This window comes from Apium graveolens, chromosome 10 (genome assembly GCF_009905375.1).
Source record: "Apium graveolens cultivar Ventura chromosome 10, ASM990537v1, whole genome shotgun sequence".
Classification (NCBI taxonomy): Eukaryota; Viridiplantae; Streptophyta; class Magnoliopsida; order Apiales; family Apiaceae; genus Apium; species Apium graveolens.
Genome location: NC_133656.1, coordinates 139,807,371 through 139,827,574, shown reverse-complemented (window position 1 = coordinate 139,827,574; position 20,204 = coordinate 139,807,371). Strand labels below are relative to the sequence as shown.

At 33.1% G+C, this 20,204-nt stretch overlaps 1 protein-coding gene and 2 long non-coding RNA genes across 3 annotated transcripts; all 3 read right to left on the bottom strand.

Annotated features, from left to right (window-relative positions):
• Positions 1-8,031: 8,031 nt before the first annotated feature.
• LOC141692827 (uncharacterized) lies at positions 8,032-11,572 on the bottom strand. The gene is made up of 2 exons (XM_074497770.1): positions 10,952-11,572; positions 8,032-9,648 (listed from the first exon to the last, which is right to left on the bottom strand). The coding sequence occupies exons 1-2, from the start codon at positions 11,203-11,205 to the stop codon at positions 8,265-8,267; spliced, it is 1,638 nt and encodes a 545-aa protein (XP_074353871.1). The 5' UTR covers positions 11,206-11,572; the 3' UTR covers positions 8,032-8,264.
• Positions 11,573-12,191: 619 nt separating this feature from the next.
• On the bottom strand, positions 12,192-14,153 carry LOC141693302 (uncharacterized). Its single transcript, XR_012563067.1, has 4 exons — positions 14,021-14,153; positions 13,843-13,901; positions 13,425-13,519; positions 12,192-12,828 (listed from the first exon to the last, which is right to left on the bottom strand). It is a non-coding gene; the product is annotated as an uncharacterized LOC141693302 (long non-coding RNA).
• Positions 14,154-16,285: 2,132 nt separating this feature from the next.
• On the bottom strand, positions 16,286-19,446 carry LOC141693239 (uncharacterized). Its single transcript, XR_012563050.1, has 3 exons — positions 18,680-19,446; positions 17,960-18,140; positions 16,286-17,312 (listed from the first exon to the last, which is right to left on the bottom strand). It is a non-coding gene; the product is annotated as an uncharacterized LOC141693239 (long non-coding RNA).
• Between the last annotated feature and the right edge of the window lie 758 nt (positions 19,447-20,204).

Below are 20,204 nucleotides of genomic sequence, written 5' to 3'. Positions count from 1 at the left end.
TGTGCCTTTGTCTTCTAGTTGTTGTCCTTATTGGATGTTTGTCCCTTATTTTTGAAGAACTTTGGCTTCTTCACTCTAATGTTAGAGAATTTTCTTGCTAAGTAAGCAATGGACTGATCTAACTCATCCAGTTCATCCAAGGTATAGAATTCATACTCTTCAAGTTCAAGAATAACTTGCTTCTGTGGTTCCTTGTTCTTTTGCTCACTACTTGAAGCAACCGGAGTCTAGATTTCTAGTTCATCATCAGATGACTGGCTTTCATTTACCACTAGTGCACTTAAACCATCAACAATGTGCCCTTGACCAGCTCTTAATGATTTTCTTTGGATCATTTCTAGTTCATAGGTTTTTAGAATACCATATAGAACCTCTAGTGTCATTCTGCTCAAGTCTCTCCCTTCTCTTATAGCTGAAATCTTATGTTTCAGATGGTCAGGAAGGGTGAGCAAAAACTTCAAGTTAACCTCCTCAGCTTCATAGTATTTGTCATGAAGCTGCAAGTCATTAATCAGCTTGTTGAATCTTTTAAAGACATCAGTTATACTTTCTTTAGGTTTAGCCATGAAACCCTCAGATTGAGACACCAGTATTCTCTTTTGGTTGGATCTAACTTCCTCGGTACTCTCACACATAATCTCTATTTTCTCCCAGATCTGTTTGGTTGTGTCACAGTTGACAATGTTATTGTATATGACATTGTCAAGTGACTCTATCAAAATTAATTGCAGACCATTGTCAAGAGAAACTTTTTCCTTCTCAATGTATGTGTATTTTGAAGGATCTTTAGGACCATAGTAAGCTGGAATGACCGTGTCTCCTTTTGTAGACTCTTCAATCCTTTCCATAGAAATAAAAGGTCCATTCTTCAAAATCTGGATGTACAAGGGGTTGGCCATCCTTAGAAGCAACATCATCTTCTTTTTCCACAATGTGTAGTTAGTCTTATCAAAAGATGGTATCTTTATACTGCTAATCTTCTGTGTATTCATTCTTCCAAGATCTTTAATCTGTTTGTTTTCAAATTTTGCTTTGATACCACTTGTTAGGTAATGACTACAACACAGAGGGAGGTGAATGTGTTTTGAATATTTTTAAGGCTTTTTGAATGTTTGTTACTTGTTGAACATAGCAGATTAGAAATGCAGTAATATTATGTTAACTGAAATTAAAATAGTGCACACAATATTTCAAAACTTACCTAATTTTTTATTAAAATCAAGCTCGTGTTTTGCTACAAATCCTGGGTTCTTTGTAAGTAAAGAACTCAACTTCTTCTTTGAGAGAGTTACAAGAAAAACTATTTATGTTTGATACTATTTAAAAGCAAAGGACCAGTGTTTACTTTATAGATTAGTAAACAGAGGTTTACACATCATGCAATAAGATGTACTAAACCCTACTTTAAGTTATCTCTAAAGCTTTCCATTTCTGGCTTAGTGTATCTTTGCAAATCATGTGAATCTGTGACTTTCCATTGTCAGTTAATCTTGGCCTTTGATCTTGTACTCTACAAGCTGCTTTTGTAGACTTTTCAATCTAAGTGATTAGATCGTTTGTTGATTGATAATCTTGAATATTTAATTTGTCTGTATTTTGTACTTGAGCTTCATATCGAAATCTCCAGTTTGATCTATAGAGAACTGACATCTTGATAAGTATAATGGCTTATTGAGATCTTTAAGTTCTCTATAATTGTCTTTGACTTGTCGAGTTCTATGAGTTCTCTATAAGTGAACTTGTCTTGTCGAGGTCTCCAAATTTCTGCATGTGGAAATGACTTATCGATATCTCTGAGATCCCTATAAGCATATTGACTTATCGATATCTCTGAGATCTCTAATGAGAAAATTGACTTATCGATATCTCTAATCTTCATATCTTCATTTTGACTTGTCGATATCTCTGAGTTCTCTAATGCAAAAATGACTTGTCGATATCTCAGAGATCTCTATGTACATTTTGACTTGTAGATATCTCTAAGATCTCTAATGATATTTTGACTTGTCGATATCTCCAATCTTCGTGTCTTCATTTGGCTTGTCGATATCTCTGAGACTTCTCTATAAGCTGTTTTGGACTTCTCGATAAGTCATTCTGAAGTTCTCGAATGACTTCTCTATATGACTTGATATGTGACTTGTAGATGTCTTGACTTAGAACATTTTTTCTAAAATAGATTTATTCAACTCCAAGTTTCTTCACAATTTCTCTGAGGCATAATCTTCTTCCAGAGTTTTTTCTTAGGCTTGAGACTGTTTACAGAAAAATACTCCAGTTTAATCTTTAGCATTTTTACAAACTTAAGTAATACAATACAAAATACAAATTTAGATTATCATACAACTAATTCTTAGGGTTATCAATTTAAATTAGTCTTGTTATAGTACAGGCATGTCTTGCACAACAATAGAAATAGGCAAAAGGACTTAAAAAATGTTAGTCTATTTTAGCGCAATTTATGTAAACTGTGCATGTTGATTTATAAAACATGTAACGTGTCCTTAGTTCAAGAGATAACAAAGCAGTCTAGAATTTCTTGTATTTTTTCAAGAAGTAGCTGAGTTCTTAAACATTCAAGAACAGGGATTTGTAGCACAACATATTTGATTTTTAATATAAAGATCAAATAAGTTTTGATAATTATTCCTATGTAATCTGTAATGGTACTTCTTGAGTCTGTAAAAATGTTGAAGAAGACTAGACTGGAGTATTTTTCAGTAAATAACCAACAAGTTAGAAATAAATATCTGGAAGAAGATCAAATCTGATCATGGCTCGAATGAATATTAACAGCTTGGTGAAGAATAATGTTGTAGATTGAAAAATATTCTAAGTTAAATGTCAAGAAGTCACAGATCTAGGAATATCAAGAAGTCATATTGAGAAGTCAATTTGGTCTATAGAGAAGTCACTTGACTTATAGAGAAGTCACTTGACTTGTAGAGAAGTCACTTTACTTGTAGAGAAGTCAATTTGGCCTACACAGAAGTAGAGATATCGACAAGTCAGTTGGGCATGTAGAGAAGTGAAGATATCGACAAATCGGAACATATGTAGAGAAGTGGAGATATCGACAAGTCAAAACACATTTAGAGAAGTGGAGATATCGACAAGTCAAAACACATACAGAAAAGTGGAGATATCGATAAGTCAAAACACATGTAGAGAAGTGGAGATATCGACAATTCAAAACACATGTAGAGAAGTGGAGATATTGACAATCCATTTATACATGTAGAGAAGTGGAGATATCGACAAGTTATTCTACATCGCGATACAGATATCTCTACACACTTTGAAGATATTGATAACAGCCTCAACTACTGAATGCATCTATCCTGAAGATTCAAGATTATCTGCCAACAAATTATTTTATCATTTAAATAAAAAGTCTATAGATGCAGCTTGAAAAGTGCAAGATCAAGGGTCAAGATGAACTGGACAAAAGTGGGTAATAGTCCTGAAAAATTGTATGTATATTTGTAGCACTCAAAATAGAAATAGACAAAAGGACTTTAAAAATTATGTTAGTCTATTTTAGTACAATTTCTATAAACTGTGCATGTTGATCTATAAAATATGTCACATGTTTTTTGTTTAAGAGGTAATAAAATAGTCTAGGATTTCTTATATTCTATCAAGAAGTATCCGAGTTCTTAAACATTCAAGAACACAGATTTGTAGCACAACATATTTAATTTTTAATATAAAGATCAAGTAAATTTTGATAATTATTTTATGTTTCTTTTACAGTCAATTGATTATCGCTGTAAATTTTATAAAGTATATTGAGTTCCCAAGCCTAAAACACAAAAACTTGATTATCTTGAAAGTAATTTATAAAGTTTGAAAGAAAAATAAAAAAATACATATTCACCCCCCTCTGTGTGCATTGCATACCTAACAGTAGAAATTCAATGAGGATTATTCAAGCAGAAAGTTGAAGAAAGAAGACTCTTGAAGTCAATAAGTTGCAAAAATTTCTCTAAGTTCAACATCGTGAAGTCTACAAGAGCTATGTCATGAAGTTCAAAGTTGGTCTATCTTGATAAGTCCAAATTTGTTCTAGATCATTAAGTCTAGTTCTGTAATGAATCGTGAAGTCTAACTCTGTGATATACCGTGAAGTCAAGAAATATACTATACCGTGAAGTCATAATTTATTCTAAATTGAGAAGTCCAAAGTGAATTGTATTGAAAGTCAAGCAAAGTAGAGTTCACAATATCTTTACTTAGCCATTTCTCAACAAGACAAATGAAGGTACACATTAACAGGAATGAAGAAACGTAATCACACAACATATTATGCATGGAGGTGGTCCATAAACATGTGTCAAGTCTACAGCTAAACTTGGAGAGGAAGAAAAGAAGAAGCACACAGTAAAAGATGAGGACATATAAAAGAATAAAGTAGTACATTATTTTATATATATAGTGCACATCCCATATTTAGAAGGTGTGAACATATATAAGATTTTCAATTGTAATATTTTCTCTCTCTCTATAAGCCAAAGTGTAGAAATTGTTCTTGAGAGGAAGACAAGAAAAATACCATTATTTTTCTTGGAAGCTGTAGCATAATTTCTTTATTCTTTATAAAATAAATTGAGTTAAATATTTCTATATTTTTGCATAGTTATATTTTCTGCAGCTAATTTCATATTTTAGTTATCAAGTTTGACAACACATCGATAGTTTTTAAATTTGTCATTCATCCCCCTTACCTAATTTTGAGATGCTTGTTTTCTAACAAGTGGTATCAAAGCAGACTGTAGATATATATACAGTCAAAGATATAAAAAAACAATGAGTTCTTTAAAGCTAAGTTGTATCAAGATTTTAAATTTTAATAGAGAGCACTACGCTCTATGAAAAAAGAAAATGATGTTGTTTATTAAGCGTCAAACCCCATTGTATATGGATATACTGAGGTTTGGTCCTTTTGTTCCTCAGACAGAGTTTATGAGTCCACTCAAGGAACAACAGTCATACCGGCAAGATTGAAAAGGAGAAAGTGGCTTTGAATGGATGTCATCAAGTTATCATTTGTGACTCTATGGATCTGGACATTTTTGACACCATTGCATATCTTGACACTGCTAAGCTCATGTGAGATCACATAAAAGTTTTATGTGAAACAACTGAAAAAAGTGAAGGGAGAATAAAAAATATATTCTCGTCTCTCAGTATAAAGCCTTCATGGAAAAGTAAGATGAAGGCATCATTGAGGTTTTTGAAAGGTTCAACAAGCTCATAAATGATTTCTAGATTCATGGAAAGATTTATGAGACAAAAGAGTTAAACATGAAATTCTTGTTAATTCTACCAAATCATTTGGATCCTGGGATCTCTTCACTGAGAGAAAAACATTTATCCAAAATCAATTGTTATGTGTTGTATGGTGTTTTGAAAACCTATGAGCTGGAATTGTTTCAGAAGAGATCTATACAAGTCAAGTAAGGTATTATGACTAATATTGCTTGTGCACTGTTGGTTGGGAACCCTGTCAAAAGAGAGACATAATATTCTGGGAAGACAAAGATTGAAAAGATCATTGAAAAAACCCTGACCCTGACAATGACTGTGAAGAGGAACATGGTGAAAATGAGTTCTACACCATAGAGGAGTTGGAAAAATTGAACAACAAATCCATGGCTTTTATGGCTAAGAAATTTTCAAATCGAGATTTATAAATAATCATGCATTCAAACCAAGAGATGGTGAAGGGGGGAGTGGATACAAGGGATCCAGGGTTGTGAAGAAGACTGGATGCAAGACTGGGAGTGTTGAGAGGTCGAAAATCAGGTGCTTCAATTGCAATGATCTTGGTCATTTTGCCAAAACAAGTCAAGAAGGACAATGCTTATTTGAAATATGAGGCAAAATATGAAGTACCACTCAAGGAGCAACAGAGTCAGGCCTATGTTGCAGAAGGAATGTGTTGGGATGATACAAACGAGGATGAAGAGTGTGAATATTAGAACGATGCCTTGATGACAAAGTCAGAAGATGCTGGTGAATCTAATAGCAAGGTACCAATTCTCACTTGAAGTATAAGCTGACTGTTGAGAAACTTAGTATTTGAAATGTTTAACATGCATACTTGCTTACTACTGAAAATGTTAAATTGAATGCCATGAATGTTGAGTTGGTTAACATGAATGCATTAATTGGAAAGTTCGATCACATGAATATTAATATGCATGATTTTTTCTATGACAAACTTAAGTGCATGATTTGCTATGAGACTGCTAGTGCTAAATGTATAACTGTTGAACAAAATCTTGATGCAATGCATTTGAACAACCAAACACTAGTGCTTAAGTGCTAAATGTGCTAAATGCTAGTGCTTAAATGCATGATTTGCTATGAGACTGCTAGTGTTAAATGTATAACTGTTGAACAAAATCTTGATCCAAGGTAATTTTTCAAAATTAGTTTTTTGGGACCATACCGTTATTAGAAAAATTTAACTACCAAACACTAATATTAGAGGTTTCAATTGGCCAAATCTCTAATTTGCTTAAAAAAACTAATTTTTGGCCAAAAAACTAACTTCTAAACACGACCTATGTCTTTAAATGACTAAACCCGAGTCATTTTACCCACACAATTTACTCCCAAAAAAGTTTTTTTCCTAATTGGTGAAACAACTAATTGCTTTGCTAATTGGTTAACAAGAACTTTTTATAATAAAAATAATAAAATAATACAACCAACATTACTCTTTAAACTCACACGCACCAATACTGATTGTCCAATCTTTTAGTGCATACAAAAATCATAAAAAATTGGATATTAATTGGGTTCTTACAATATATACCAACTTCAATTAAAGCTTACAAACTAAGAAAAAAGAATTAACATTCACACAAATTACTAACTCACTACCTTCAATTAAACTAGATACACCTGGTTAATATTAAATTTCTTCGACTCAACAAATACAACAAATACCAAAATAAAGGCTTATGTGCACAAATCTCTACGTAACCTCCACTTATATATCATATTACCCTTACTTCACAAATACAATCATAACTATAATTAATATTCTCCGATACTCCACTATTACTGCTGCTACTACAAGTCTACAACTAGACACTTTATGATTATTTACCAAATTATCACACTTGACCCAAAAATATACGGGTTATAGCGCGGGCAAACAAGTATAGAATTTTTAAAATTTAAGAGGATACCCTAATTTAATAAATTTTAGTGTTTTAGGGTTCTACAATCTCATTTTGAGTTTTAAAAATATTAAAATTTAAATAAAAAATTCACTGATTTAGGATTTAGGATTTAGAGTGTCCATTGCCTAAAACCTAATGTAATGGGCCTCCTAAACTCTAGGAACAAAAATATAAACTTTAAATTAAACTATTTTAAAATTTAAGTGTGTAATTTAAGTTAATAATTCTTAACATTTTAGAGTTTAACAATCTTTTTTTGGGTTTTAAAAATATTTAAAAATAAATTAAACAATTTAAGTGTGAATTATAAATTAAACAATTTTTAAGCATTTTAGGATTTAACATTTTTCCTATTTGGATTTAAAAATAATATTTTTAAATATATATATATATATATATAATATTAGATAAAGTAGTGTTTTGACATCAAAATACATGACGTGCCAAAACACTATATCATGTAGCTGCACATTTGATTAAAAAATGTGATAAAATGCTATAGGATATAAAATTTTCAACTTTTTACATAAATAAATAATATAGCGTCGCAATAATATTTTGAATCATAATTTTTAACAGTGTCTTTTTGGTCAATTTTTCCCTATAAAGTGATATTTATCGCCAATGTCCGAGAATGAGGAACAACTTCACTGGCCCTGAAAAATATGTTAATATTGTATATTGAAATTGTAAACTTGGACTATATAACCAAGTAGAGCAGCATTGTTAGACCAAAAACTTGCTAACAATTTTCTTTTTAAGTATTTCCATGGATGACAATAGTAAATTGATGACGGGGACGTTGTATACGTGGGCGTCGAATACACAAGTTATACTCTGAGCATCACAAGCAAGAAAAAAGATACTCACTACAAATATGTAGGAGTTGGTGGGGCTTTTATCAAAAAACACTTTTCTGTTACTTGCTAAATTTTCTTAAATTACTCTGCACATATTTTCACTGAAGTTACTTACAAGTTGCTGTATAGGAATGTAGTGTACAAGTAAATAAGGCTGGCAGGAAAGGAGGCTAAAACACAGATTAACCAGTAGACCTGAGACTAATTAGAATGTCCATTTAGCAGATGAATGAACTGCATATTGCTTGGGCCTGCTTGGTTGCTCCAAGTTGTTCCTTTTTTTCATTATGGATGACACAGTAGGACTGTAGTAGTCGTTACTCCTTTGAGAAGTTGCCCCTTGTGAGTACATTCTTCTACCCTGTACAAAACTTCGATTATTGTCTATCATGCTCCTTTGAGCAATGGGATTCCTCTGGACAGCCCCCCAGCGATTGTAATTTACGCAGCTTTGGCTCCTCCCTACTTGGTTATCAAAGTTTCCTCTCTTGGGGCTAGGATAATTGCGGCTTTCAGCTGTCTCTGCCGAATACATTGTAGTTTCTCCATCACTGCTATTATAACCATTTTGCACCTCCGGAACGTTCATGGGAAATGGACTAGATTGGACTTCACTGATGGAGCCTACTGAATCGGCATCCTCAGCAGAATTATGTCCACAGTCTTCTTCTTGCATTGCATGCTGCAAGGGAGGTTGCTTTACAAAATTCTCATCTGAGAAAGGGAGTAGCTTTCGGAGATGCTGATGCGAAACTGCCGGTCTGGTAATCCTCGGAGGAAAATTAATACTTAAAAGCTGGTTTTGGGTGCTTCCCTTCTTTGACAAAGGAATTGAATTTAATCTCGGTGACTCGTAGATTTCTGGAGTTGGAATTCCCTGTATATGTGAGGAATTTGGATTACTGACTCGAGCTTCAACTTCACACTTATTTGCACTAGGAGTAAGGCGTGTTCCGGGAACGCAGTTAGGTTTTGAGTTCATGTTTGATGACGATTGAGTTCCGTATTCTTCAGCTTCTGCTGAATTGATTTCTGCTGACTTGAATACCTGCCTCATTGTGAAGGATGCAGAAGAAAATTCACTCTTTTGTCCAGCAGACATCAATCGAATGATTGGTAACTTCGGTTTAGTGAGTTCATCAAGGTTTCCCTCCCAATGCTGGTTCAACCAATCACAAATTATGGGAATTGGAATACCAAATTGCATGCGTAAATCCTTTTTCCAAGATAAAGAAGCTGATGATATTGAAGTGGATTTTGTGTTTGGAGGTGTGGCTAGCTTCATAGGATCACAAACCATAAATGCAAGATTTCCATGACCATCAAAACCAGCAGACCCGGGGTTCCATATTACTTCATCCGTGGACAGTTTAATAAGATTGTCTGTGGCTATCACCACCTTGCACTCCCCCACTTTCAATTCCTTATTTTCTGCAAAACCTAATAGGTAAACGACACTCCCAAGATCCAGATCTAGTTTAGTGCATGTCTTCATGTACAAAGGATGTTGAACCTGAGCGTTTGAGTCCCCGTCCATGCAATCTAGACCAACTATTGTCAGATCAAGGATGGAGCTGGTAATGAAGAACCTATAATTTAAGACAAAAAATTGAAAAACCAATAACCAAAATCTATAATTTAGGGGTGAAAATATGTACAGACAACAGAATCCAAGATGATTTATCAGGAAGTTCTACCGTAAATTTGATCAGATAAAAAACTAAATTTAGGAATTGTCATGGGAATACTCAAGCATTCATACCCTCACATGAAGTTAAAAAAAACAGAGGTTACAACTGGGAGAACGGCACAAGGTCCTAACAACATGCTAGTTTAAGATATAGTCTGTACCTTCAAGAGACAAAAACTTGCCTAAAAAAGTAAAGAAACAAATCAACTGGACTTTCAGTCCATTTGGATCCATCAGTATATAATTTGGATACGTTTGGACTGCTATACAAAGGAGATCTCCCAAAGTTCAAGGATCAAGCACTCTAGGATCATTCGCTGCCAACTTTCAAGAACCATAGACTAGAATAGTCATGAGATAATCGTAAAGGGAAAGTTTGTCAATTGTCACACACTCCTTTTTCTGTTTTGCACATCAGACACCATCCAAAAAACGAAAAGATCTTATCATCAACAAAAAAATATGCCTATGCAACATGTAGAAGGCGAGCAAGAATCAGGAAGAAGCAAATATCTGAAGATCCATACATATTACTTAAAGGCTGTAATGATGAACAAGTGGAGTGGAGTGTTCTGTCCACTCCACAAATTCTAATAATTTGGAATCAACATTGAGGGAAATTAAAGATGCTTGATTTCTAAACAAAGAGCTGATATGTTATTCTTGGACTCAATTAGGCAGGACCTAATAACCATGACTGATATTAGTTCAATAGTAATTTTTGATACCGTTATTTGAAATGCAAGTAGTTTCGCTAAAGAAAGTCCCTAGCCCTTACCAAAATTTTAACTCATGGCCTAAAGGGATGGGAAAGAAGATAGATTTTTACCACTATGCTATTCCCAAAATTCCGTAATTTGTAATATTACATTTGAACTATAAGATACCAAACAAGCAATTAAGTGAATTCAACTTGAGCTGTTTTAAAACAATTTCACACAATCTAAGTTCAGGCAAATCAACAAATCCATAAATTTCCAAACTACATTTGAACTCTAAGATACCAAGCAAGCGATTAAGCCAATTCAACTTGAGCTAATTCGAAACAATTTCACACAAACCGAGTTCAGGGCAATCAAAAAATACAATGCACGTTGAGTCACTTCAACTAGAGCTGATTCGAAATAATTTCACACAAACCAAGTTCAGGGCAATCAAAAAATACAATGCACATTATCGAAACAAGATAACAAGAACCAAACCTATGAGGAAAAAGGCAAGCTTGGACACCATTTTGTAACCAGATCTCAGCAGACTCAGCAGAAGCAACTGAAGGGAGATTAACATGAGTTGTAAGCAACAAATTCCTATGAATAAGAAAGCCGGTACCAAACAATGACCCACCAATGCTAATTCTTGCCATAGCTGGACCTTTACTTGTAAATATTGAACCTTTCATTCTCTCAGACTTGCCTCCACCATTACAAAAACACCAAGATTTCTCTAAAACCTTCATTTTTATAATTTTCTTGAAAGTTGTGCCAATTAGGCTTCCAGATCCAATACCAAGAAATTAAAAAATTGGTCATGCATTTTGCTTAGTGATTAAAAGGGTAGCTTAAAATTCTAATCTTTGTGTGTATTTTGTATGTATATGTAGAGAGAGATAAGGAAGAAAGAGGGGTGTTGAGGAAATGAGAAAAGATGGGATTTTAAAGGTTTTTATAATGTAAAAATGTGGGATTGTGAATGTGTTCCAGTCTGGGAGTGAGAAAGAGAGAAAAAGAAAGAGGGTTGAGAGTGAAGTATGAATCAAGATTACCTGGATTCTCAAAGGAGAGGTGAAAGTGTGTGTGTTGTGTGTGTGTCAGTTGTAATATTCAGACAATGTTGTGCAGAAAGTGTACTAAAATAGTAAAATGAACCATGTGTACTAGAATTTCCCAATCATTCAAATCAAGCATTAATTAGTAGCAATGTTTGATTTTCAATAAAAAATGAGCTCTGTCAAAAAAATATAAAAATGAGTGAGTAACTTTTTTTTATTGTTAAGTTCTAAAAAAAGGAATGATTTATTTGTGTTGCACATTACTTCAAGTGTATATTTTGACTTGCAAAAAAAAAGATTTAAATCAAAAATTCTAGCACTCTGATGTCTTGTTTTTGCATCTTAAAATTTATGTAAAAATTCAAAGTCACAAATAATTTGGTAAAAATCTGAGTATTTGTATTCAATGTTTTATAATCTTCAAGATAGAATAAGTGAGCTCGGTTGGATAGCTCAATTGGTTAAGAATTTATCCTCTGTCGTCGTCTCAGGTATTGGGTTCGTTCGATCCTCAAAATCATATAACAAGTTCTGTAGAATGAATTCTAATAACCACAAATTACATTTTAGAATTTTACTTAAAGAGGGAAACAACCCATGTGTTAATAATATGCACTATAATTGTCATTTACTTACAAATTAATGTCCATACGAAAAAAACTAGTGTCCATAAACAAGGTCCTAATTAGAAGTGGCATTTTCTGTGAGGACAATCCCATAAATAAAAAAAAGTAGAACATGCAACATGGGACAGGGTAAGGAGTATTTGACATATAAACCTAATATCTGACAGTTGTGCCTTGGCATGGCATGCTACGACACTTTCTTCACTCACTCAAGTGCAAACATAACAATACAAATATGTAATGTATATGCATGTCCCTAACTATAACAAACACTACTATGACGACTCTTTAACCATATTGAAAGAGATTGATACTAGCCTACTTGAACCACAGTTCCCTCTTTCTGTTTTACAATCATTGTCCATGTTCTTGTGCTGTACATCAACTTAATTAGCAGTAGATGTAATCTCAGGATTGATCTTGCGTACTGGCCTGAGAATTTGCTTCAAGAAATGAAATTCAGATACTTGCACCTCTCCGATCTCCAGGTTTTAATATAGTTGATAAGTACTTATTCACAATATCATCCAAACTACTAACATGATATATATACAATATTAGATAGACTTCCCTCATTCCTCTAATTGCTGTCTACTCAATATCAGGGCTTATATTAACATGTAGAGGCCCATAATACCCAACTGCGACCACATTCAGTATCAGCTTCCCTCGAACTTCTCTAAAGCTGCAAGAAATTCCATGTTGGTAAAAAAAAAACAGAAACCAACCAGACAGCCAATAAAAAATACAACTAAAATCAGGCAAACAGCTACTGCAGATCCTATCTACACTTGCTATGGAAGAGAATAATAATCAAAGAATCTAAATGCAAAGCTTAATGTATCAAAGCAGATAAAACACGTCCACCAAATCATAAACACGGGCACTGTACTCATGTTCCAATTATATTTAGCCATAAAGATTGCTAGAAGTACCAAAGAACACATACCATCCACCTGATCAACTCATAGTAATTGAATGAATTATCATTAATCAATCACCTGTGGGGCCTAAAATAAGCTACAAACTTATAGGTTCAGAAAAGCAGGTCTACTAAGCATCAAAATTTTTTACCAGCATCAAACTTTTTTTCCAGAAAAAGGAATACATGCGTTTAATAGTAATTAGTCGTTTAATTGCTGTTGCCAACCAATTGACCTCCATGGACACAATATAACACATAGGAATATATGCCTATGCTTGCATATATTATGATATGCTCATATAAATGCAACAGAAACAATATTCAAACATACACAAAGATACATATGGAATGCTTACTGTTGTAGTTCAGAAGCTTCTCAATAAGGTCAACATGAGTCATCAGCCTTCTCCTACAGCAGTAACGAACCAGACAAAGTGAATCAAGAGCATCTCTGCACAAGAAACCCACTGAAAAATATTAATTATGTTGGGACGCCTCAACAAAGTGCATAATCAGCCCGGGCGTTCAAAATAGTACTGTATATTGTAAATTAAAGAATAATAACCAATTATTAGATCAAATCAGGGAACAAAACATCATGCATTTAACCACACATAGTAGTATGCGCTTATACATAATATTATAAAAGAAGATTTAACAAAATTAGATATAGCTGCCAACTGGTAGTACAACTTGAGCAGAAGAACAATATATAATAATAAAAATATAAACTTGCAGATATATTGTGAGAAAAATCAAGAATTTGGAGCTGACCCTTCTTCATAATCAGCTTGAAGAAGATCAAGGTATGTTTCCCATTTGTTTCCAATCACCTAAAACATACAGCAAACAAATTTCAAGAAAACCCTAAATTAAAAAAGAAAAAGATAAACCCTACTTCAGGAAACAAAATTTAAAACAAAACAACAAATCAAGAACCAAGAAGGGTTACCTTGCCACATGTGAAACAACGGACTGGTATAATCATCTTCAAACTATTTTTTCGGACTACTTTTTGAAAAAAAATAATTATGCATGGTATGTTGTCACTGTACATAGGCTTTGCATTTGCAGAACATGTAGAATGCTTTGGGCTGTACTTCGACTTGAAGCCCACTTCCCATCAATTGTAGGTTGATTATTGTATTTTTGCAAAACAATTGAAAACACCTATTTTTATAAATACAAAATTTGAAAGCATATTTTTGTAAAAAAAATAGAAATTTTTGAAAAAACATATTTTTTTTTTATTTTAAGTGATCTATGTAATTAATTTAACTCTATAAATTTAATTTGTTGAATAAATTTAATCTAAATAATTTTGATAATATATAAATTTAAGTGATTCTAAATTTGAGGTTTTGAAAATTATTTTTAAAATAATAAGAAGATAACACATATTAATATATTTATGATCATGTTTTAATTATTTATATTCTTAAACGTGTATGATAATTCATTTAGAGTTAATCAACAATTTTAAACTAAATTAAATTATACCAAAGAAAAATTTAATTAATTAGAAAACTGTACTTAAAATGACAAGAATATATAGTCAACTTGGAAAATTAAATTTAATATCTATTTGTTGAAAAACTGTGGATTTAATTTTGAAATACCTATATTCAAAATTTATTTGAGTGTCATCGTATTTTCCCTAAATACACCCAATTCAATTCCATATCAAAATAATATAATAAGTTTTTGTCTGATATCTCAAAGGTGTAATATCTTTTTTAATACCTTTTTTTAGTAAACTTTTTTTAATACCGGTACACGTATAAAAAAGTATTATCCTTTGAATTTGTGAAATTATTTGTGAAATTAATATTAATATAACTACAAATGATGTTATAAATCTAATATTACACATATAAAATGCCAGCCGGAACCAACCAGTTCATCTCTAATACAGAAATATCATACCATGAACCAGTTCATCTATCATGCAAGAATTTGCTGACTAACTTTCATTTTTTTAACTCTTCATGCAATTTTGTTGTTAATGATTTATACTCAAATATAATACTAATTATGATTATCAAAAAGTTATTTTTGATTGCAGAATATAGGTGTTCTCCAACAAAAACATGGTCTCCGTAAACTCTTATATATTATAATTACTATTATTATTATTATTTAAAGCTCTGCAAGGCTCTTCCATGTTTCTGAGCCACTTTTGCTTCAATAACACGTTCATTTCCTCTTCTACAAACTTGTACGAGAGCATACAACCTAGCAGAACTTGTATATATCTTATTAAATATCATTCCTGATGCCAACTTCCCACCATGCTCTAGTGTGTTCACTGCTGGAAAACTCAGAAAATACTCTATTGTGAATAGAGGGCTGTAAATGGCAAAAAACATATTTGTAAATAGCAAACAACTTGTTTAACTTCATTAGTACTTTAATGTACTCATATAACCATTGTTGATTCTTTAAGTTACAAAATAGAGTTTACCTCTTCCCAGAGCTACTTGCAAAGTCTTCAAGCATTTCCCTGCTCCTCTACAAGTTGCTCGAGATGGCTAGATTTTGTTCATTGCCATGAGAACCTGTGACAGGCTGACAGCTATATAGAGAATTATTGAACTGAGTTTTAGAGCAAATACTGGTGCTTCATTTTCTCTGTTACTGAGAATACTTCCAATAGAAGCTGAAACTCCAGTCCTTGCTGCAGTGACTATCATTCTATTGACTAAAGAGATAGAAGAAGATGATCTACTTATCACCCTGAATTCCGTGTTCTTGTGCATTTATACTCTATCTGCAACAAGGTCCATTAGTGCAAGGAGCTCTTCCAGAGTCTCCACTCTCTTTGCTTTAAATAACCTACTAGAAGTTGGGTTTCACAAACATGATATTTCATAAATTTAAATGCTTTAAATTAAATTGATCTTAAGAATGAGAACATGCAGACTTTTGGAATTACATGGACTTGAAAAACCTCGTGGCAGCTACATAGAAAATTGTTGAACTGAGTTTTAGAGAGAAGAAAGGACCTCATTCGCTCCAGTATTAATAATACTACTAACAGAAGCTGCAAGGCCAATAATTGTTGCTGCAGTGACTGTTATTCAATTCACTGAAGGTAGAGGAAGATGATTTAAGATATCGCGCTAAACTCTGATTTTCTTGTGCATTATCACTTTATCTGCAACAAGTTCCATTACATCATAGCTCTTCGACAACCTGAGTCCTAAGAGGAGGTTAAGAAAAAAGTGGTTAAGGAGGTGGATTCTTAATTTCCAATCTACTTCTTCTGTGATCTCACTGGAAAACACATATGAAGACAATTTTTTTTGGTCTTTTGTATGAAAGTAACTGCCAATATTCTAATACTAATTTTTTCATTGACAAAATCGTGATGGAATAGAAGTTAATATCAAACTTGTGGTACTGAAAATAAGCTGAGTGCAGAGTTAAGACTTTGTAATTCTTGAGGGAACTGAAAGTATCGAGAAGAGCTCGATGTAAACCTTGAATTATAAGTGTTTACATCTCAGATATTCTTGTCACATCTCAGAACACTGAACAGCAAACACATGATGTGTAAGATACGAGGGAATTGAATTATAAGTGTTTACAGAATCATTGTACTAAATACAGAACAACATTTTTAGCACCTTGCAACAAAACACAAGACACCGAACAAATTGATTAAACTAGGTTTCAGCTATTCAGAAGGTCAGTGACCAATGTGCACGACACTACTCTCCTGGTTCCAATAAAAAATGTAACGTCAGTTACGACAGCTTAATTATGTAAACAGACATACTTATTCGGTCCAATCATAATTGAATTCATAAAGAGCTTCATTTTTCATACTGCCAGCATAGAAGGGAAAATCTATATCCACGAAAGTATGTATTGCCGATTTTCTGACAACTCTTCCATTTCGATCAAAGGCAAGCATTGATGATTGAACTGTTTCTGCTCCCCTCACCGTACCAAGAACAAGGACGAGGAGGTACTGACGATAGGTGACAATAACAACAATACATTTTAAGATTGACGGGTAACAGCTCGGATGCAAGTGATAATAACCATGTTTGCACATCTTCGATATATATGCTTATGGTACTTCAAATTCATTACACGTATCCTTGATGGAGAAGTACCTTCTTTCAACATGTTTAAGAACATAACTAACTTGCTTTTTCTAAAATTAAAACTACACTCCAAATCATCACCCTTAAAAAGAGTATGATTCTCTTTCCCACAAATTCAGAAAACCGAACCTACAAAGTTGGACTATTTAGTAAAATAGTAGAGGAAAAAGATGGCAACCCATGAAATGTACATTTTTCAGATTTTGATCATCTACATGGCCTATTATATTAAGCATTAATATTTAAAAAAAAAACAGAACATGAACTTCAAATGAACATATACACCAAACTTTAACTCTAACCACTTTAGCATGGGCATTTCATGTTCTTCAATGCTTGTAATTGAAAATTCTAAAATGACATGAGAAACACTTGCCTTCACTTCACTCGTTTCATACAGTCATAGACATACACAGTATATTATTTTATGTATGTTATATATAATGCCTTTAACATGCACGGATACTTGTTTGAGTGTCAGTTGAGAGTTGCATATACACTGTGTGTCTGTTAATTTAACCAGGCATATCAATTTACCCTGATAACCAAATCAGTAAATTTGATGTTCACTTTTGTTATACAAACAGTATGTATTAGATGTAATTAATGAAATATTAAGTGTTTCTTAGGGAGCTAGGATTTGAAAAAAGGAATTTAGTATTTACTATTTAGTACTATTTAATAATTAGTAGTATAATGAAAAAGAAGCAGAGGGCAAAGGTTCTTGGAGAAGGGAAGCAAGTCTAACATCATAACAAAACATCAAAAGAACTAACCTTGCTCCTATCTTTTCCTCTGAAAATAGTGTTACGATCCCAGAGCATACCCAGCCTTAGCTCCCTTTTCATGTTTTGCTGATGATGCCATCACCCCAAGGTTCAACAAATCTTTCTGATCATTGAAGCAAAGACTCCTTACACTTTCCCCTTTATGTGGATTTATAATTATGACTAAAGTCTAAACAATTAAAGAACTTTAAGTTACCATAAGAACATGTCAGCAATAAAATATTACCACATTTTATCCAAGCAGTTCATCTAAAATGGTAAAATCTCAGTTAATAATTCTTGATCAACTAATATTCATCACAAAGTGTGTAATTGGTGAAGGAAACTGGAAAAGTAGGATTGTGCTCCCTCAGTTTCAAAAATTAATCGAGAAACGAAAAAAAAAATGTTTAAACTAGAAAATTCACGAAAATGGACAAAAATTTAAAGAGATCTAATGTGAAAGTTGAGATCTCTAGATTTGTTCAGGAGAAGAGATGGAATATTCAATATTATTGACTTTGCCAAAAAAACAGTTACATCAAAATACCATAATTTTGAGACAATTACAAAAAACCGAAAACCTTGCTTAATGACTTTTGTTATTGTAACTAAAACTCTTTATTGAAGTTGGATGATTGCAACACTGTTCTTCAAAATATATAATACAAAAATTAAAAATGGTTATTTCAACTTTCAAGCATAATTTGACAGTTAAATTTCTCTTACCAGGAGTAAAAGTTTAGCTGAATCCCAAGGTAATGGAAGTCCATATGATCCCATTGGTAAAATTGGTTTAATTCAAAAAAGGCCTCTTCATACATATCCCAAAAATGAAAGGGAAGATCGACACCTTCGAAAGAAAGATCAGTTGATTTCCTAACAACGCTTCCATCTCTTTCAAAGGCAAGAATTGAAGATTTGCGTTCCCATTCGTGATGCGTCCAACATCTTTAGAAAGAAGATCTTCTATAGCAAGAAGATCTTGATAACAGGTGACAATAACAACAATACGAACTAATATTAATGGGCGACAGATCGGATGCAGGTGACACAAACCATAGCATAAGTGCAATATGATCATCATAGGGGGGTTCCTTTTTGCTAGAGGTGATGTATATCACTTGGAACTCATCACTCGTACCCTTCTTGTCACGGTACTTTTCTTTTAACAGGTTTAAGAACCCAGTTACCCTTTCTTTACGATCATCACTAATCTCTTCTTCATTACCCTCAAAAAAGATTATCATTCTCTTTCCAACAAGTTGAGAAAATTGAACCTGCATGGTAGGTATCAAGTAACCAGGTAAAGAAAATTTTGAAAACCATGAATCATGCAGTGCATTTTAAGAATCATTACGGATAAATCACATTGAGTAAAATTTCGAGAAATAACAAAACAGAGATTTCCGATGAACAGCAAACTTTTACCCGATCCTCTCTATACAGAACTCTGTAATTTGGACATGCAAAAAATTACTAAATAAACTCTTTCCTTTTTAACAGTCACATCGATTCCTAGAATCTAGAAAAAAGACCAAATTAACAAAACAGAGCTTTCTTTGATACCACAGACAAATATGTATATGCTAATAATACATATTAATTTACCCAGATGAACCAAATTGATATATATGGGTTCTTTTTCCTTTGAAGGGTTCAACATAGTTTTGTAGCATGAAAGAAAACAAACCGCAGGCCAAAGGTTAGTGGACAAAGGAAAAGATTTTAATATATTAAAAGAAAACATCAAAAGAACTGAGCTTGAATCCATCTTTTCTTGTAAAAAGAGTGTTACGATCCCAGAGCATCTCCAACTTCAATTCCATTATTTTTTTAGTGTCTAAGTAGGCAACTTTCTCCCGAGTGAATGGGTATGCTGGAAGCCTGAATTTACTGATGATGTCCGCACCCCAAGGTTCAACGTATTGGCCATGAGGACCAACAATCACAAGTGTAGGGTCGGTATTATAACAAAGATTATGAATTTCAGGATAATGAAACAAACGCTTCAAATCTCTACATTTTGAGTCCTTATACGGAAGTGCTAACCAAGGCATAGTCTTGAATGTAGTGTAAAATGATTCTTCACTTGTGACAACAGGCGCGCCGTATGTGCGGTATGTGTCTGTCATACAGGTAAATGAGCACAACTTCAAAAGGTTTTCTAAGTTGTGCTAACTCTTCATACACTTCCTTAATTTATGTTGTAAGACAGCAAATAAGTGTATGTATCTATCAAGTCTGACGTTCG

Coding starts and splice junctions, on each gene's coding strand:
- LOC141692827 (XM_074497770.1), bottom strand. CDS start 11,205: ATGAAGGTTTTAGAGAAATCTTGGTGTTTTTGTAATGGTGGAGGCAAG. Junction 9,649..10,951: donor GCTTGCCTTTTTCCTCATAG/GTTTGGTTCTTG, acceptor CTTAAATTATAG/GTTCTTCATTACCAGCTCCA.